Consider the following 20,818-nt stretch of genomic DNA (forward strand, 5'->3'; position numbering starts at 1 on the left):
ATTTAATTTGCAAGCTGGCCCCAGGAAGGTTTCCATCCCCCTCTGCATCTGGGCGGGGGCTGGGGGGAACAGAGGTTCCTTGCTGCAACACGTGTCCTTCGCCTGGGTAACACACGAGTCAGCACCAGGGAGCAAGTTCAGACTAGGGTTAGGGCTGGGAGGCTGGGAGGAAACCAGCCTCCTGATGAGTGGAGAATGGCAGAGCACCTTCGGATCTGCGACTCAAGCCATAATTTAGAGTGGCGTGGCCATGGGCTAGCTCCAGAGGTTTCACTGTCGTCTCTGGTGGGCCCCCTACCTCTGCTAGCAGCGGCCGCTTTAAGAGGGCGGGCGGAGTCCATCAGGCCCCACCCCTGGGGCCGCGCGGGCGCATTGGCTGCACCAGGCGCGGGCGCTCGGTGGCACTTTGAACCGAGTGTCAGGCGGCTGGAACCGGAGTTGTGGTGCTGACTGGGGTCGGGCCAGGTCGCTTGTGCTCTGGCCATGGCCGAAGCACGCTCATCTCGCTGGTACTTTGGGGGACTGGCTTCCTGCGGGGCCGCCTGCTGCACGCACCCGCTAGACCTGCTCAAGGTGAGGCTGTTTCCAGGCCGAGCGAGCGCGTAAGCCCCAGTCGTTGGGGACCGTCCCGGGCCTGACGCCTGCTGCGGCCGCCGCTTGCCTGCGCACCCGTTAATTAGCGCCGTAATGCCCACGCCGGCCGGAGCCGGCCGCCCTGCTCTGCGCTGTCCGGTTTGGGCCTGCGGGCGCCACTGACGCTTTCTTCCCAGTAGGCAGCAGGGAAACCCCCGGGGACCCTCTGCAGATGCTTTTCTCAGGTGACAGGCAGCTAACCCTCCGAGGGGACATCCCCGCTCCTCAGCTTACCAGCTGGTGTCCCCAGTCTTTATCAGATGGCTGTCTGTCCCGCCTCAGCTCTGCGCTTTAATACCTGTGTGAACTCCACTCTGAACCACTCCTCGGCCGGTTAAAAGTTGTGGGTAGAGTTGCAGGGACACAGGTGTTGAAACCTAAAGACCAGCCTGGTTCCAGCATACCAGCGTCTCCTGGTATGGTATGGCACCACCATCTGCCTGTGCCTAACACCACCAACTGTGGGGGGCGAAACGGGGCAGTGGGCCAGGTGGAGGTGTGACCTTGGTCATCTGCTTTGGGCTACCTCCGCTCGAATGGTTGCTATGTTAGGATCAGCACACCCCCAGGTGAGCGAGGAGACCCCATTCACTGGGCACTGCCCAATAATACTGGTCGTCTCGACACAAGAAACAAAAGAGACTGCCGGGTGGTGGTGGTGGTGGTGACGGCGGTGGTGGTGGTGACGGTGGTGGTGGTGTCAGTGGTGGTGGTAGTGCAGCCTTTCATCCCAGGACTCTGGCGGCAGAGGCTGGCAAATCTCTGAGTTCCAGACTAGCCTGGTCTACAGAGTGAGTTCCAGGATGGGCCAGGACTACAGAGACTCAAAACACCCCCCCACACACACACACCACCACCACCACCACACACACACACACACACACACACACACACACACACACACACACACGGAAAAAAAGAAACAAACGAGACACGTGGGTTTGTGGTTTTTTCCTTTAAAAAAAAAAAAAAAAAAAAAAAAAAAAAACCCCCGCTTATATAGGGCAGTCTAAGACAGCACTCTTCCTGTTCCCCAGGGCCAGCCCCGGGGAATTTTTTCCTGATTCTGTCTTACCACAGAGAACAAATATTTCTATTGCTGCTACAGGGTGACCCGTGGACAGAGCGTTTATGCCACTTCCCTCACACCCTACATTAGATTGGCCCCTGAGGTTTGACCTGATGATCTAGCCTCAGATAATTTCTACTACTTCAGACTTTCAGGATAGTTTCTGTCTCTGCCTGGGGACCATGTTTCCTAGGAAAAGCAGTAGCTCTTCTTTGTTGTTTATTTGTAGCCCAGGCTTATCCTGAACTCTTTATGCAGCTAAAGCTGGCTTTGGATTCCTGCTCCTTCTGCCTCTACTTTCCAAGGGTGGAGATTTCAAGCGTTCATTAGTGCTCCCAGCTAGCTTTTCTAGTTAGTAAGAATGCTGGCCACTGGGTTCAAGCAAGGACTGAAACCTCACTTGGCATACAGATGTTGAGCCCCTGGACATCACCACTGCAGGTGGTGTCACAGCAAGGGTACTAATTGCTTCTTGAGGTTCTTTTCCTTTACTGGATCTACCTGTATCGGCAGCCTTCTCCATCATGGAGGTCAGGCTAGATAGCTAAATTAGGCGTGGACCCTGGAGGCCTCACAGCCACCCCACTCCCAGCCAGTCTTCTTGGGTGTTGACCACTTGTGCCATGAAAGTCCCAGATGGTTGTTTACTGTCCAAGCTCCCTTTGGGCTTCACTGCTTCTCAGCTCCACCCCAACTCAGGTGGTCTCTTGGCAGAATGGTGCCTGGGGGGGATGAAGAAAGGTTGCCGTGGAAGCAGGGACACTCTTGTTGGACCCATGCCAGGACACAGTGCCCGGCCCCAGAAGAGGCAGTGGTCAGGGAGTCCCAATGAGGACTGCTCACAGAGACCACTTGAAAACTTGTGTGGATTTTGTTTAAGGCAGGATCTTACTGCACTGCAGCCTGTCCCCAAACTCATGATCCTCAGGCCTCAGTCACCTGAGTATTTAGGGTCACATGCCTGAGTTACTATGCCAGCTTTAAAAACTTGTTCTGAAGTTTCTTGGTGTGTCCACTTTGCCCTGGCTTGGTCTTCTCAGAGCCACTGCCCCCGGATAGGCCTGCACCCCGTCCCTCTGAACCCACATTCTGGAAGATGACACCCCTGTTGCTGAATCCAAAGCCCCTGTGTCCTCACCATCTTAGGTGTTAACCCGTCCCCTTTTTGCATGACTGTGACCATGCTTGTGGTCACGTTTGGCTGTGGGCAGACTTCTTTGGGGTCCACCAGTACGGGCGTGGGAGTGAGGTAAGGCCCTGAGAACAGTAACTGTCGTTACTATAAAATAAAAGAGGGAGCAATGACAGGCCTGAGGCCCTTTGGGGCCCCTCATCGTCCCGCCTTAGTGCCCTCGCCATTAGGCATGGGTGCTGACAACCGAGCCCACAGCGTGTGGACCTGGGAATAACCGATGTTGCAGTTACCTCCACAGAGCTTGTATGGAGGCCTGAGCAGCTGTCTCATTGCCTCCTTGTTCCTGCCAGCTTGTGGCCAGGTCAGAGCTCGGCTCTGTGTGGACACTGCGTGCCCTCCCTGCCTCCGCACAGGTTCACCTACAGACACAGCAGGAGGTGAAGCTACGCATGACGGGAATGGCACTGCAGGTGGTTCGGACTGACGGCATCCTGGCACTCTACAATGGCCTGAGCGCCTCACTGTGTAGGCAGGTGTGTTCACAGGTCTTGGCTCTCTGTCAGGGCTCGTGACCCACAAAGTTCTCCCTTTTCTCTTGTTGACATCAGCTTCCTAGGTCTTGGCACCAGCCTCTCAGGTCCTGATTTTGGGGCTCAGTCCTGTGAAGGAGACTTAGGGAGTCCTAGATACTTTCTCTCCCAGCTTCAGATTTATTACAGAAGAGACACAGGGTGGGTATGGGCAAAGGTCTGCCTTCCACTTTCAGATAGGAAAACTGAGGCTAAGGACAGCCGGGGACAGCGCCTCTGGGTTTGTGAATTGGCTGGCTTGGCTGCTTGCAAGCTCGGTAGCTTCAGAATGGCTACTCAGTGTTCCAGGGCCCATGAGGTAATGACTGGGCTGGATAGAGTGCCCAGTCCTCTGAGCCGGGCCCCCTCCCCAGATGACCTACTCCCTGACTCGGTTTGCTATCTACGAGACCATGCGGGACTACATGACCAAGGACCACCAGGGGCCTCTCCCCTTCTACAACAAGGTGTTGCTGGGCGGCATCAGTGGTGAGCACTGGGTAGTCAGGGCAAGGGCGGGGCAAAGGCCCAGAACACAGGGAACCGTCACATATTGGCCCTGGCATTTATATCACCACAGGTTTAACTGGAGGCTTCGTGGGGACCCCAGCAGATTTGGTCAATGTCAGGTGTGTATGTGCCTCTCGTCCCCCAGGGTCAAGGGCTCTCCTGTTCCCAAGTAGGCAAGCCCTTGCTCAGGTTACTCCTGGACTCTGGATTGCACTCAGCTTGAGGCAAACCACTCAGACTCTAAGCCTGGTTTTATGGAGGAGCTGAGTCCCGTGATCCTACCCTAACTTCGGTAGGCAGTCCTGCACTGTTGGCTCCAGCCAGTGAGCTGACCTGGCGCCTAGGGGCTAATGTATGTCCAGCAGCCCACCCCTCCCGCCTGTTCTTCTACTGTTTCAGGATGCAGAATGACATGAAGCTGCCTCTGAGCCAGCGACGAAAGTGAGTAGAAGATGGGGCTCGTCCCAGTGGGGACAGTGGGGGTGAGAGGCCCAGTCAGGGAGGACCCCACACAGCTCTGCTGTGACTTAGGCAGGACCCCCATATTACTTATGGGTCCGATGGCGTGGGGAGCTGGCGGCTTTCGAGTGGAAACCATGCACAATTACCCTGGGGTCACTAAGTGTGTCCCTTGGCCCCTAAGACCTTTAGGTTCTTTGTGGGGAGAATCTCACCAGGCTGGGGGCCAGTTCCTACACTTGCTTTCTGGAACCTGCTGACACCAGGACTGTCATATAGGGCTGGGCCTCTTTGTAGCTGAGGATAGCCCAAGTCAGATATCTTTTAGTATAGGGGCACCCAAGCCTCAAAGCCCATAGGGAGAGGTACACAAAAGAAGGGGTTCACAGCCAGGAGGCCTGGGGTAGGAAATGGCCCTCCTTTCCCGCCCCAGGCCAGCCCCAGGGGCAACATGGGCTTTGGGACCAGGGTCTTCTGCAGGAGCAACATGGGCTTTGGGACCAGGGTCTTCTGCAGGAGCCCTTTGCCCTCCCTAGAAGTGTCTATCGTACCTTCTCAGCATAGTCTGCATCACCTCACTTTTCCCTTCACCCTTGGGGATCCAGGCTGTTTCTAGTGCCCCTGCTTTTGCTCAGGCTGTCTTTGAACCCCAGATCCTCCTGTCTTGGCTTCCACAAAGCTAGGCTGGGCCAGTTTCTTATTTTTATTTTGGTATAAGGGTCTCATTCTATAGTACTGATTGACCTTGAACTGCCTACTGAGTGCTGAGATTACAGGTGTGAACTACCTACCAGGCCTGGATTCTCCAGCCAAGAGGGCAGGTAATAATCTAGTGTTCTGGAAGCCACAGCAAGCCTGGGAGCCTGTGCAGAAAATGGAACCTCTGTCCCAAGGAATAGCAGAGCAGACCACAGACAAGCATGAGCCCACAGGGTTCATTTCCTCAGTGTTTTTCCGTGGGAAAGGTTTACAGGCCTGTGAGATACCCCTGTTGAATATGGTGCCAATGCAGGAGTCCTGTGGCCCACAATGGGGGTGTGGCTTTTCTGGGTCCTAAGGCACACCCTGCAGAACCAGGTGGATGTGGTAAATCTCATTGACCTTCTTTGCCACCGGCAGCTACTCTCATGCCCTGGATGGTCTGTACCGTGTGGCCCGCGAAGGTGAGAGGAGAGGAGTTTTACATTATTGTAAATATGCATTCAGTGTATATGAGCTGGTGGGCTTGGGGTGGAAAAGCAGCCTGAGGAAGCAGGCAGAGTGGGTAATGACATGCAACATAGGGGTGGCTGTTGATGTCACCTTTTACTTCCTCCTGCAGAAGGCCTGAAGAAGCTCTTCTCGGGAGCAACCATGGCATCCAGCCGCGGGGCCCTCGTCACTGTAGGCCAGGTAGGGTTCCTGTGCAGAATGGGGCTTGTGGACAATATCTCTGATCTCTGACCTCTATTCTCAGGGATCACAGAACATAGCAGTGGGCACTGGGAACCTTGGGGAGATACCTGCTCTCCTGGAGAGGGGTGGGCACAGGTGGGCTCAGCATGCAGCTGGCAGACCCTCACCTGCATGACCAGGTGTGGCAGTGGAGGTGATTGCAAGTGCTTGCTCACTGCCAGATGTCACCCTGGACCTGTCTACTCTCCCTGGATCTGGGAGCTCTTCCTTGGCCATAACTGTCCCCGCTCCTACCTACAGCTGTCCTGCTATGACCAGGCCAAGCAGCTGGTCCTCAGCACTGGGTACCTGTCTGACAACATTTTCACTCACTTTGTCTCCAGTTTTATTGCAGTAAGTGTCCCAGCATGGTTGGAGGAGGATAAGGGCAGGTGGGGCACAATTCAAGGAGCAGGCAGGGTGAGCCTGGTGCAGCCTCTCTGAGGCCATGTGTGGGATTCAAGTTCATATGTTAGCCCAGGCCAAGATAATTTCTGTGTCACCTCTCCTGGAGACACAGGTCTTGCAGCCCTGAGACTCCCGTGTGGGGTGAAGGGCTCTTTTAAGGTAGCCTGTGGGTAGGCATGCAGTGAGGCTTTGGGAGTGTCTGAAGGCCCATTGGTGACTAGTTCCCTCCCTCAGGGCGGATGTGCCACATTTCTGTGCCAGCCCCTGGATGTGCTGAAGACCCGCTTGATGAACTCTAAGGGTGAATATCAGGTAAAGACTGAGCTGCAGGCCCCAGGGCTGGCCAGGGTTCCTGCCATCTACAGCCCTGCTCTGTGACCTTATCCTGGAGCTGTGTGTGCTTCCCACTGGGGTATGGAGGCCTAGAGACAAGGCTGTTGTCCTCTGCCCCCTTCTAGTTGCTCAACTCTTGGTAGCACTTGCCTCAGGGTGGGGCTGTACTTTTCCAAGGCTTGGCCTTGGTTTTGCTTTAGACCAACCACCAGTTAACAGAAGAAGCTTTTCACACGGTCGGTAGAATCTGGCCAGTGCCCTGAGAGCCGATCTGGTGGAACCTATGTGGCTTTTACTCTTCTGTCCTGTTGATGTCACAGCCTGAGTGCGCTGCCTTCATTTTGGCTCCTGCTGTGTTCCTGGGAGCACTCAGAGCTACCATGCCCTCCTGTGCCTGGAGGGTTCTCCTGTGTGTTTGAGTGTCCCTCACTGTTTTGTAGGGTGTTTTCCACTGTGCAGTGGAGACCGCAAAGCTTGGACCACAGGCCTTTTTCAAGGTGCGTTGGGGCAGTGAGGATGGCGAGCAGCTGGAGGTCCACTGGGCTGGGTCTCCCTGGACCTGACGTCTCCACCTCTGGTGTCTTTACCCAGGGCCTCTTTCCTGCGGGCATCCGTCTCGTCCCCCACACTGTGCTCACCTTCATGTTCCTAGAGCAGCTCCGGAAGCACTTTGGCATCAAAGTGCCAACCTGACATCACCATGGACACCTGGGCCAAGCTCAGTCACTGTGCTGAGCTCCGTGGAAGAGTGGAGGGGAGTGGACTCCCCTTCTTGGCCTGGGTCCATGTTCTACCCCAGCAGGCCTCTGTTCCTCCCACCCTCGGGCTGGCTAGGCCTTCTGACCCTGCCTAGGCCCATGCTTACTTCATTGGCCTTTGTCCCTTCCTTAGGCCCACTGGAGTGGAACCTCTGCCCTGCTTGCTCCCAGGCTCTCCCCACTGGGCTTTTGCCCTGCATTCCCACCCCATGATTCACTCAGGAGAAGAGGTCTGGTCCAGGCTGGTATAGCTGTTCCCACCTCCCTGGCTGCTGTGCTTCCCTGATCTGCCTGGTAAGCAGGAGGAAGCTGACCACTTCCCGCTCCCAGCCGGCCCTCTCTACACAGCAGCTTCTACCCAAAACCTCAGTAGTATGGTAGGGTACAGAACATGGCAGCTTCTGCTTACCAATGATTAGAGCGTGCACTTTTGTCATGAGAGGGACCATCATGTCATGTTCTTGAAGGTAGTGCCTTCAGGAGAGGGAGCAGGCAGCACGAACCGCCAGCAAATGCCATGACAGTGGAGTCCAGAGAAAGTGCCTGGGGTTCCCATGCACACCTCCTGCATTCAGCCTCGGCTGCTTTTGGTCAGTTTCGCTGACTCCTCCTGGGTCAGGAACGGGCTATGTCCCTCCCTTGCCCGGCTCCCCTGCGGGTAGGGAGGCATGCTGGCAGAGCTGGAACCATGATGGCTTGTATGTGCCCTACAGGGACTTGTCTTTCTAGTATACGGCAGTGGTCACCCCTCACCATCCCCCAGGCTTCAAAGCAGCCTGTTTTCCCCCAGATGGGGTTGGGTGTATCAACATGAGTTTGGGCTCTATACCCATTTCCCCCTCACAGTCCCCTCAGCATGGGGTCCTCACCCAAGAGGTGGCAGTGGGCCCATGGGCACTGTCTGCACCCCTCTTCAGGATCTAATAAACCAAGTGGCCTAAGAGACCGTCATGTCTTCTCTACATGCTCCTCACCTACTACTCCAAGGCACTGGCTGTTCCTTTGAGCTCTCTTGCTGTATAGGACAATGCATCCATCCACCAAATCAGGGCCACCTTTCTTCCAGAGGGAGAGACTATGGGAAGCTTTAGAGGTCAGTAGGAAGGGAGAAAGGGCCACCTTAACCGACAGCAGATGCCTCAAGTCAATTCCTATGCAGTTGGCCAGTGGCCAGCAAGCCCAGGAGAATTAAGGATGCCCTGGGTCTGCAATGAACGCAAGCTGACTTGAGAAGCCCAGGGTGTGGCAGTGCACGGGCCTAAGTGGGAGTATTCCAGATATATAAGCAGGAGCTCCAGGGCCACTCTGAACAAAGCCGATCCTTGCATCGGAAGAAATGCAATGTACTCATCTTCAGGAGCCCCGGGCACTGTTCTATCATAAACACTTAAGTGGACATTCCGAAAACAGGACATTTGCCAGAGGTACAGCTGTAGTTTGTTACACTCGGAAAGTGTAATGTGAGCTGGAAACGATACGTAATACTCTTGAGAATCCAGAGTACTTGATAACTGAACTATGAGGGTTTTAGTCTCTACAGTGCTAGAGGTTTTACTAAGGGCTTTACTAAGTAAACACTGAACTACATTCCCAGCCTTGCCTATGTACTTCCAACAGGAGGGTCTGCAGCCCCAGCTGGCCTCCAGTGATTACTAAGATGACAAGTGTGGACATGTTCAGTTTAAGAATTAGGTTTGTGCTGGGTGTGGTGGCAGCACCGGACAGATCTGAGTTTGAGGAGAACCTGCTTTAGATAGCAAGTTCCAGGCAGCCAAGGCTGCATTTTGAGAGACCTGCCTGGTCTTAGGGGGGGGGAAAGGTTTGTGCTGTATGTGGCAGCTCATGCCTGGAGTCCTGCACTCAAGAGGTAGATATCACCAAGGGTTACAAGTACTGGCTACTGACTGAAGTCCTGACTCAGGGTGGGGTGGGTGGGGTGGAGAAAACTAGACTGGGATCCCACCTGTTGGCCACAGCATCCTGACTAAGCATCCTGCCTTGGAGTCTGGCTGGCTTTCAGTGTGAGGTCAGAGTCACAGATGGGCAGGACACTCTAGCTTAGAAGCCCACTCCTGTGGTTCCCCAGAAGATCTGTTTCTCCAGACCCCAGCCAAAAACTGGCCTAAACCAGAAACCACTGACTCTTCAAGCTCTCTAGATAATGGAGCTCAGAGTAGGTCTTATCCATCCCTGGGATCGTGGCCACTGGGGAAGCCGATGACACCTAATCACTGTTCAACCCTGCTCAGCAAAGCCTCCCTGGAGGCGAGAAAGTACCCAGTCTGGTTTGGTGCGGTTAGGCCTGGCAATAAGCCCAGCAGGGCAGGGTGCATAAAGCCAATCCCTTTGAACTGGCAAGCTCCAGGTAGGTCTAGTGAGACACTACTGTAAAAGGTGGAGAGAGAAAGACACTGAACATTGACCTCTGACCTCTAAACATACACACATGGGCAAGTTCACCCTTACATACACAAAAGCTCTTCAATAAATGGTGCCATGAAAGCTGCCATGTATTCAGGGATGAAGTTGGCTGCTTACCTCACACCACATACACTTATCAGATCACAGACCCACAGGCAAGATGTCAGATATGGGGCTGGGGAGATGGCTCACTGGTCAAGAGGTCCTGAGTTTCCATGTCAGAGGGCTCATAACTGCCTGTGACTCCAGTCCCAGGGCCCTGATACCTTCTGGTCTCAGGTTCTGGCACATGTGGCAAACACACACACACACTAAAGCTAAAAGACAGCAGATAGAAACAGCACTGGTAGGAATAAGTAAAAAGCACCCTGCCCATCTTTGGCCCTCCACAGCAAGTGGCTGGCCACACTTTGCCTTTGGTACAGACTCTCTGGGGGCCCAGCCCCAGGTGCCAGTGATTAGGTCACTCTTGCTTCTGATTGGTCTGGAGTTAGAAGTGGAAACAATGAGGAGGCTGAAATTATGATTGACTATAGTCACTTTGGAGTGTTTGCTGTTGGGGTGTGTGGCTTCCTGGGTCAGGTGGTAGAGCAGTCTCTCGGAACCTATAGCCTTACAAATGGTAAACCCAGTCTATCCCTAAGTGTACTCCAGCCCTCTTTTGTTTTAAGATTTATTTGTTTGTTTTGAGACAGGGTTTCTCTACGTAGCCCTGGCTGTCCTGGAACTCGCTCTGTAGACCAGGCTGGCTTTGAACTCAGAGATCTGCCTGCCTCTGCCTCCTGAATACTGGGATGAAAGGCATGCACTACCACCACCACCACCAAGCTTTAATTCAGTTTTTTAAAAGTTAAAAATGTCTCCCCTGACCACCAGGCAGAGTTCTAGTACAGCCAGAGCTGTTACACAGAGAAACAAAAACAAAACAAAAAAATTAAATGAGTCACATAGACACTAGACCACCCAAGGATCACTGCTCTCCATGTGGTGGTATCTGGTGAGTCTTCAATAAGAATCCATGTCTGAGAACATCTAACCTACTCTGGCCCTTTGAGTTAGATTCACATGGGATATTAGGTGAAAATTTATGTCAACACAGAGGGTCTGAGGTTTAAGTCCTGGAGTGTCAGGGGAGCTGTCTTTGCCAGCTAATTCAGAGAGAGTGTAGGGCCACCAGGGTCCTCAGCCTCTGAAGCTCCGGTCTCCCTGGAACTGTTTATCAATAAAGATTTTATTATTGTTTTAGTGTTCTGTTTTTGAAACCAGATCTTGCTATGTGTGTAGCCTAGGATGGCCTGGTATTCACTATGTAGCCTAGACTGACCTCAAAAAAACATCAAGCCAAGCTCTGAGCCTTCAGGCTCCCAAGCCTAGATCTGTTACTTTTTTTTTTTTTTTAAGATTTATTTATTTATTATGTATACAGAAGAGGGCACCAGATCTCATTACAGATGGTTGTGAGCCACCATGTGGTGCTGGGAATTGAACTCAGGACCTCATGAAGAGCAGTCGGTGCTTTTAACCACTGAGCCATCTCTGCAGCACAACCTGTTACTTTTCTAGTTTCATTTGAAACAAGGCATCTGTCTTAGTTAAGATTTCTATTGCTGTGATGAAACACCATCACCAAAAGCAACTTGGGTTTGTTTGGCTTACACTTCTGCAACACTCCATCATCCAAGTCAGGACAGGAGCTCAAGCAGGGCAGGAACCTGGAGGCAGAGCAGCTTATTACTATAACTCCAGCTCCAGGGAACCTGACACCTTCACATAGTCACACATGCGGGCAAAACACCAATGCACATTTAAAAAAAAAAAATAGCCAGCACAGGAGCCTTGAACTCCAGATCCTTCTTCTGCCTCAGGCCCCATGCTCTGGGATTACAGGCATGTACCAGCACTTCAAACAGTGTTATCAATAAGGTTTATGTTGTTTGTTTTTTGATGTTAGGTACTATTGTATTTCTGGGGCCATTTATCTCATACAAACAAAATAGGTACTTATTTTAGAACATAGTTTCAATCCATCATGGTGTATATAGTATGGGTGATCAGCTCCTATTAGTAGCAGGATAGTGAGGAAAGAGTAAAGGAGCCAGGACAAGATATAACTCCAAGGATTTGACCACAGTGACTATTTCCTCCAACCAAGCTCCATCATTCACGGTCCAATTATTTCAAATTAGTACATTCAAATATTGAATACCCTCATAGATTAAATCATTCATTAGTTCCAAGGTCTTATGATATAACTGTCCTTAGCTACATATCCAAAGACATGTTCTACTCCCCAGGTGTTTCTCACTCTAGTTCAGATCACAATCAAGATCAATCAGCAGACTGTCAATCTGAAACCCAAAACCATCTTAAATGCTAAGATTCCACCTCATGACTAGGAAAGATGTCAATCTCACGGGGCAACCCTTTACAGGCAGCAAACACTGCTTCTCTTCTAAGCAAAGTGTTTTCAAATGAGTGAAGAAAATTGCAGTCCTGAGTCTGTGATGGACACCAATGTCTGAGGTGCTCTTCCGACTCTTTCCTTTTGTCCTAGAATAAAGTTTGACTCTGTTTTAGTGGCTCTGACTTCCTTAAGTTTCATTATACATTCTTTAGCCACAACTTTTACACAGGATATTCTAGCCAAACTGTGGGAATCTTTATGCTCAGCTCTATAAGGTTTTTTTGTTTGTTTGTTTGTTTTTTCTTTCCAGACAGGGTTTCTCTGTAGCTTTGGAGCCTGTCCTGGAACTCGCTTTGTAGACCAGGCTGGCCTTGAACTCACAGAGATCCACCTGCCTCTGCCTCCAGAGTGCTGGGATTACAGGCGTGCACCACCACCGCCCAGCTCAATAAGGTTTTAATGTGGGTTTTGTTTTTTTTTTTAAAGATTTGTTTTGTTGGGGTTGGAGAGAGAGATCAGTGGTTAAGAGCACAGGCTGCTTTTGCAGAGGACTCACTGCAAAAGGACTCAGGTTCAGTTCCCAGCACCCACGTGGCAGCTCACAATGATCTGTAACTAGAGTTCTGGAGATCTCACACCCTCTGGCTTCCTTGGGCACTAGATATGCATGTGGTACATAGACAAACATACAGGCCAACTACCCAAATATGTAGTGTTTTTATTTTATTCTTTTTATTTTATTTGTTTGTTTGTTTATTTATTTATTTGTGTTTTTTGAGACAGGGTTTTACTGTGTAGCTCTGGTTGTCCTGGAACTCACTCTGTAGACCAGGCTGGCCTCGAACTCACAGAGATGTGCCTGGCTCTGACTCCTGAGTGCTGGGATTAAAGACATGCACTACCACCACCTGACAAATGTTTTTAATTTTTAAATTCATTTTCAACCAGGCATGATGGCACACGCCTTTAATCCCAGCACTCAGGAGGCAAAGGCAAGTAGATCTCTGAGTTCAAGGCCAGCCTGGTCTACAGAGTGAGTTCCAGGACAGCCAGAGCTAGTGAGACCCTGTGTCAAAAGTTTTTTTTTTTTTATTTAGCTGGGCAGTGGTGGTGCACACTTTTAATCCCAGCACTGGGAGGCAGAGGCAGGCGGATCTCTGTGAGTTTGAGACCAGCCTGGGTTACAGGAAAGGGTTACACAGAGAAACCCTGTCTTCAAAAAAAATTTTTTAACTTATTTTTGTGTTTGTGTGTTTATTTGTGTGTGTGTACACACATGTATGTAGTTCCTGCAGAAGCAAAAAGAGTATATTGAGTTCCTGTGGAGTGAGTAGCCTGATATGGAATTGGGGTCCTCTGGAAGAGCAGTATGTACTATTAACTGTTGTGACTGTCCTCCAAGCCAAACAACTACTATTTTAGGAATTCAGCTGTGTCCCCACTTTGCAAAACGATCCCAACTGGGCTTATTGATCATTTACATCTACAGAGGGTCAGGGAGGGTCATGAGACCCTCATCCAAGTAGCACCTTCCTAGCACCTGTTTATGCCATGATGCCTTAATTACCTGAGGTCAGGGAGAGGCTGACACATAGAGCAGGGTAGACTAGAAGAGAGGGACTCCATATGTGTAGCTATGGCGAATCCTCCATTCCTGCTGAGTGGCTGCTTAGAGGGAGGAGCACCCACACTCCCATTAGTGACCTTGCACCTATACTCTACAAGGAAGCCAGTAAACTCACTGGTCCCTCAGAGTGAACTTTGACAGAATCATCCCTGGTTTGTTGTTGAATAAATGTTGTTCATGTCTTCCCCAGAGAAGGAATTTTAGCAACAACTGCTGAGCAATCTCCACAGGTTTTAATTATTTTAAATATTTCAGTTTTAAGCTGTGTGTGTGTATGTGTGTGTGTGTGTGTGTATGTGTATTTGTGTGTATGTGTATTTGTGTGTGTGTGGTTGTGTGTGTGTGTATTTGTGTGTGTGTGTATTTGTGTGGTTGTGTGTGTGTGTATGTGTGGTTGTGTGTGTATGTGTGTGTGTATGTGTGTGTGTGTATTTGTGTGTATGTGTGTGTGGTTGTGTGTGTGTGTATGTGTGGTTGTGTGTGTATGTGTGTGTGTGTGTGTGCGTGCATGCGCGCGCACGCACATGCGCACACACATGAGTGCAGGCACCCTCAGAGGCAGCTGACCCCCTGGAGCTTGAGTTACAGGTAGTTGCAAGCTGCCTGATGTGGGTACTAGAACTCAGGTCCTACGCAAGAGCAGTCCTTGCTCATAACTGTTGAGCTATCTCTCCAGACCCTTCTTTAATTTATTCATTTATTATGTATACAGTGTTCTGTCTGCACACCAGAAGAGGGAACCAGATCTCAGTACAGATGGTTGTGGGCCACCATGTGGGTGCTGGGAATTGAACTCAGGACCTCTGGAAGAACAGCCAGTGCTCTTAACCTCTGAGCCATCTCTCCAGCCCCCTTCTTTAATTTTTAATCTTTTTTATTATTTATTTATTGTGTATGGGGATGGGAAGGATGGGTGACTGAGGTCAGAGGACAAATGTCATGAGTGTGTTCTCTCCTCCTACCATGTGGACCCCAAGAATTGAACTCAGGTCCCCAGGCTTGATGGCAGATATCTTTACCTGCTGAGCCATCTCACCAGCCCTTGTTGTGGTTTGTTTTTTGAAACAAGGTCTCTCTATGTATCCCTGGCTGACCTAGAACTCAAGTAGAGCAGGCTAGCCTCAAACTCACAGAGATTCACTTGCCAAGTTCTGAACTTCGCCAACGCTGGAATCAAAGGCATGTGCCACCACACCCACTAGAGTGCTGCGTCTTTTGCTGCTGCCCAGTAACACCTCTTACTGAGACCAACAGGCCATTCCAGAAGGTTCTATGGGAGTTCAGGCTATCTTCTTCCTCTCAGACCACACCCAGATCCTTGCCATCAACTCATGGCAGTGTCATGGAAGGGTTTCCTTGGAGTGGGGTAGCTCTTCCTCACTTCTCCCAAGGTAGCAGCCACCATACTGGTTCCTAGGAATTTCCTTCATCACACTAAAATTAAAAGAAGAAATGAGGGCTGGAGAGATGGCTCAGCAGTTAAGAGCACTAGCTGTTCTTTCCAGAGGTCCTGAGTTCAATTCCCAGCAACCACATGGTGGCTCACAACCATCTATAATGAGATCTGGTGCCCTCTTCTGGCCTGCAGGCGTACATGCAGGCAGAACACTGTATACATAATAGGCCTTTTTTTTTAAAAAAAAAAAAAAAAAAAAAAGGAGAAATGAAAAACAGATGAGGTAGGAGAAAGCCGTGTTCTTCAGAAAAGTATTTTACACAAGAGAAATTAATTCCCAAGAAATGTGAATGCCTTGAGAAGGTGAGCCCTGTGGATTCCTTTGCTTCTGTAGCCTCCTTTGCCCCCTTCCCCGACTCTCTGCTCTTCTTAACTATGGATGAAAGGAAGATCAGGAAGGAGTGGGTATGTACTGACTCCCATGTCCTTGTATCGTAGCCCCTCCACTGTCTGACCTCCTCCCCATGTCTAGAGGTGACCCGCACAGCAGAGGCTCCAGGTCTGTCCCTCCTTTCTCTTCCTGATTCGCTCACATGGCACCCTTCCAGGACACTTCTGGGCCATCAGCACTTTTCTCCTACTCTTGTGGCTAGAACTTCTGTGTTCTTTGCAGATAGACCCTGGCATGCCACCATGGCCTTCCCTGGTGGAGCCTGGTCTTCTTCAGTGAAGTCACCTCAGGCCTTAAGAGGCTTTGCAGGACAGAGAAGGTCTACATGGCTTCCTGGAAATCATTGTGGGGGTATGCATCAAAGAAGGCTTATTCAGATGGCTCAGAGGTTAAGAGCACCAACTCTTCTTCCAGAGGTCCTGAGTTCAATTCCCAGCACCCATATGGTGGCTCACAACCATCTGTAATGAGATCTAGTGCCTTCTTCTGGCCTGCAGTCAAACATGCTGTATACATAATAAATAAATAAATCTTTAAAAAAAAAAAAAACATCCACAACAAAGAAAGAATCTATCACTTTACTATTTATCTTGAAAGTTAATCTTATAAGGAACCTTAAAGGCATCAAAAACCTAAACTTTTATGCATAAAATAGTCAGCTGTTTCTAGATCCTTAAGATCCCACTCATCAATAGTTTTTTGTGTTTTTTTTAAGATTTATTTATTCATTATGTGTACAATGTTCTGGCTGCATGTATACCTGAATGCCAGAAGAGGGCACCAGATCTCATAACAGATGGTTGTGAGCCACCATGTGGTTGCTGGGAATTGAACTCAGAACCTCTGGAAGAGCAGCCAATGCTCTTAACCTCTTGAACTATCTCTCCAGCCCTCATCAACAGTTTTTTATATCATGAGATTGAAGGCAGAAATGGGTACAAGGAATTAATTGTTACCTTTGGTCATCAACCAACCCTAACAAGAAAATATGTCAGTTAGTAACAGTTGGGCTGCTCTGTATTTTGACCTTAGCTATGTGTCCCTGTGAACATTAAATTGTTTTCTGGAATTTTCCATCTTAAGGCTATTATCAAAACATCTGATTTTACCTTAAGTTATTATGAGGCTTTGTTTCAGCTAATTTTGCACATAGAAACCTTTGACTGTACCTTTTAGCATTAAGATTAAAAGAATTTGAGCCAACCTGGCTCCTGGGACTCAACTGTTTCTCATAATCATTAACTTGAACTATGATCCCTGCAGCTCCCTAGGTGAAACTCATAGTCCCCATCTGTGCAACACCTTCACTCATCAAAACTGTATAAGCCAACACCACCACTATCAATCAGACAGTACAGCTTAGGAAGAAAGCCATCCACACAATAACAACCCACAGGTCAAAAGACATTCCAGGGTCTATAGTCCCAGTGCCCCATCTAAATGAGATTCTTGGGGTGGAGTAGGGTGGAATGGGGTGGGCTGGGGTGGGCTGACATCCCAAACTTCAACTGCCACAGGCTGCTCCTCTGACATGGCCACTGGCAGTCATTATTAGCCAGCAGGTAACTACACAGCTTGTTTGTGGAGGCCCACAAAGGTTTTCTAGAGAGATCTGAGCTTACCTTACCCAGCAGGGCTGCATTAGAGAATTGCTTGACCATGTGTGTGGTTTCCAGGTGACTGGAAAGGGTCTGTGCTTCGCTGAGCTGGGGGAGATCTTTTGCTCCACCCCTTGGCGTTCCTATAAAACTTTAGAGGCTGGTGGATAATGATGCAGGCCCTCCCAAGCTATCCTGTCTTTCTATATGTCTCTCTTCCCCTCTATCCTTCTATCTAAATATTTCTCCCTCCTCCCTCCTCAAGAGTACCCCGGGAGGCTGGGCAGTGGTGGCACACGCCTTTAATTCCAGCACTCAGGAGGCAGAGGCAGGCAGATCTTTGTTGAGTTCAAGGCTAGCCTGGTCTCCAAAGTGAGTTCCAGGACAGGCTCCAAAGCTACAGAGAAACCCTGTCTGGGGGTTAAAAAAAAAAAAAAAAAGAGTACCCTGGGGAAAAAGTGGGAGCGGGCCTCCCACACTTATTCAGGATCCCAATGTAGCCCCGAACCTTTCTTAGGGTGAGCTTTTAAGTACAAAAACCGTGTACTGGGTTGACATTCTTCAGTTGACAAGAACAGTTAACCAGAAACAGAAGCCAAAAAACAAGATTAGTACATTTAGAGACTTCCCCAGAACTTTGGACTTTGATAGATTAGGTTTTGTTTTTGTTTTAGCAGTCTGTGTGCTGAGTTTTATGGCCTGGTGGTACTTCCATAATGGAGTCAGTTGTGCTAAGGTCTGGGAGCCTGTTACAGAAATGACTTGGGTGCTCTTCATGAAGTCACCTACCAGGTTCCTCCCTCCTCTTCCTTCCTTCCTTCCTTCCTTCCTTCCTTCCTTCCTTCCTTCCTTCCTCCCTCCCTCCCTCCCTCCCTCCCTCTCTCTCTCTCCCTCCCTCCCTCCCTCTCTCTCTCTTTCACCACAGTTTCTCTGTGTAGCCCAGGCTGTCCTCGAACTCACAGAGATCCACCTGCTTCTGCCTCCCTAGTGCTGGGATTACAGCCGTGCACCACCACTGCCCAGCTTGACCTGTTCTTTCTTGATAAGTTGTTTTAGGAAAGGCTGGGTACTCTCTCCTGGAAGCCTGTGGCCCTGGAACCTTACTGGGCCAGCCCCAGCCCTCTCCAGTGTCCCTTCCAGTGAGGAGCGTGAGGACTGTACACAGGCTGAAGAATTCAATTCTCTCATTTGTGTTGTTTTGGTTGTAATTCTTTTCAAGGACAAGGTTTTACAAGAGAGCCTGTCTAACAACAGAACAAAAAGCAGCTTCCTTTTTATTTTTTCCTTTTTTTTTTTTTCTTTTTTTTGTTGCATAAACTCGTTGATTGCTCCAAGGTATGGTTGAGGTTGGAATGTTTTTATTGTAGATATGAGTGTAAGTACTGCCAGAGGCACCTGGAAGAGTCCAGAGGGAGAGAAAGTAGTAGACTGAACACGGCCAGCAGACTGGACCTGGTCATGACAGGATGGGTGAGCAGAGCCAGAGAGGAAGTCCGAGAGTTCAGGCAAAGAAGACCAAGAAAGAGGGGCCAAGACAGCGTCTGGCCAAATATCAGGGTTGTATAGGAACGAGACGCTGGAGGAGGGAAGCCCATGACTGGAGAAGCTGAGAGTGGAGGGCAGGCTGGGGAGTGCTGAGAACAGCCAGAATGCCAGCATGGTTCTATGCCAGCAACAGGTACTTGGGGTTCTGAGAGCCTGGAGTTCAGCATGTGCTTTAGTACTAGGCACCACAGGTAGCCATTTGTCTTGAGTTTCTTTTGAACTGCTTTTGGGTCTATCCTGTGTATCCCTAACTGATCTGGAACTCACTACATAGACCAGACTGACCTTGAACTTAAGATCCACCTGTCTCTGCCTCCCAAGCACTGGGATTAAAGGCATGTGCCACTATGCCTGGCCTCTCCTTTTTTCCCCTTAAGTTTATTTATTTTATGTATACTCAGGTGTTTTGCCTGCATATGTCTATCTATGTACCATGTGCATGCCTGGTGCCCGTGGAGGCCAGAAAACAGGTTGAATCCTCCAGGACTAGAGTTACAGACAGTGGTGAGCAGCCATGTGGGTGCCAGGAACTGAGCCCAGACTCATTGGAAGAGCAGCCAGTGCCCTTAACCACTGAGCCATCTCTCCAGTCCTCAGTTTCCCTTGTGATCTGTGAGGCAGTCTCTGCATTGCCCTTAGATGTTTGGAGATGCCTTTCCTGCCTCCAGGGAAGAATTTTCCTGGCAGAAAGTCCTTTCCAGGGGCTTTTGGTCTTCACTTACGGTCTTTGCTCCCTAACCATTCCCATCTTGGTCTGTTTTTTCTGTGGTCCCTATAAATGCCTCTGCCTGTTCCCTCTTGGGCTGACAGGAGACTTCGGGTCTATCCTTGGCTGTCCTCTGTTCCATCTGCTGTTGATTCAGACTAGCACCTCCCCCTTCTGGTTCTTTTTCCTCTTCACCTCCATTAGGGTGGTCCTTCCCAGGTGACAAGAGGTGAATTGTAGCGACCCAGTCTGCCCTTTGCCTGTCACTTGAAGCTGTCAAAGGCCAAGCCTAGACAACCTGCTGCCCTTAACTGGTTTCACTTAGATTCCAGCTGCAGGCAAGGATTTGCCGAATGAAACAGCTTGCTCTGTAGGGAGAGAAAGAACGGGAAAGCAGGAAGGGAGAAAGGTGGCTGTGATTTCAGTTATGTCTGTGTAGGGAAGTCAGGGAGTAGAAACACTGGGAAAACAACCACGCCTAGCAAGAGGATTAGGGCAGAGGGGACTTCCTCCTCCTCCCACTGTGGCCTGGATCTAGGTGTGCTGTTTGCCTGTAATCCCTAACCTAGAGGCCAAAGCAAGAGGATTAGGAGTCTAACCCTCATTGGTGGATTGGAAACCCCTGGACTAGGTAACAGCCTAAGGCAGTGTGTAGCAAAGACCACTGGGGAATCTGGCTGTAGCGCACTGGCCCCGGTCCTGGTTAGTGTCGGCCTGGTGATATCTGGAGCTGGGAAGCAGTGACTCAGCACCTGTCTTAGTCACGGTTTCTACCACCTTCAAAGATACCATGCGTAAAGGCAACTCGGGGAGGAAAGAGTTTACTTCAGCTGACAACTCTTAGGTTGTCACAGTCTGTCTCTGAGGAAAAAGTCAGGGACCTGGAGGCGGCCCTGGAGCAAGGTGTCTATTGGATTGCACTCTACAGTTTGCTCAGCTTGCTTTCTTATACACCTCATTAACTGGGTGTGGCACCACCAACAATGGGCTGTGCCCCCACCCCCATCAATCACTAATTAATAAAATTCCCCACAGGCTTACCTACAGGCTAATGTTATGGTGACACAGGGTTTTCAAAGCACACAGTTTGTCTCCTAGGCTCAGGCCAGCTGACAGCTGCTGATGTCCTTAATGGTCATCCATGGTACTGGCATCTCAAAAATGCTGGGGTTTCCACTGCAACTAAGACCATGCCTTCACCTGACCTCTCATGGTGCCAAGCCTCAGCTGCTCTCCATGATCCCTCATATCTTCAGAACCAATGTCTTGGGGCACTTGGGAGGAGGCACTTGGGAGTCAGTGGTGGCTGAATCTCTGTGAGTCCAAGGCCATCCTGGTCTAGTATCGAGTTTCAGGCTAGCC

The 20,818-nt window shown here is 50.1% G+C and overlaps 1 protein-coding gene across 1 annotated transcript; it reads left to right on the forward strand.

The window, feature by feature from the left end:
- The first annotated feature begins 144 nt into the window (after nt 1–144).
- Nucleotides 145–8,251, forward strand: Slc25a10 (solute carrier family 25 member 10). The gene is made up of 11 exons (XM_036196069.1): nt 145–573; nt 3,251–3,370; nt 3,781–3,895; nt 3,987–4,035; nt 4,316–4,357; nt 5,495–5,538; nt 5,697–5,767; nt 6,071–6,163; nt 6,452–6,529; nt 6,991–7,047; nt 7,142–8,251. Exons 1-11 carry the CDS (start codon nt 484–486, stop codon nt 7,241–7,243), a joined length of 861 nt encoding a protein of 286 aa, XP_036051962.1. The 5' UTR covers nt 145–483; the 3' UTR covers nt 7,244–8,251.
- The last annotated feature ends 12,567 nt before the right edge of the window (nt 8,252–20,818 follow it).

Source organism: Onychomys torridus, chromosome 8, assembly GCF_903995425.1.
Source record: "Onychomys torridus chromosome 8, mOncTor1.1, whole genome shotgun sequence".
NCBI lineage: Eukaryota > Metazoa > Chordata > Mammalia > Rodentia > Cricetidae > Onychomys > Onychomys torridus.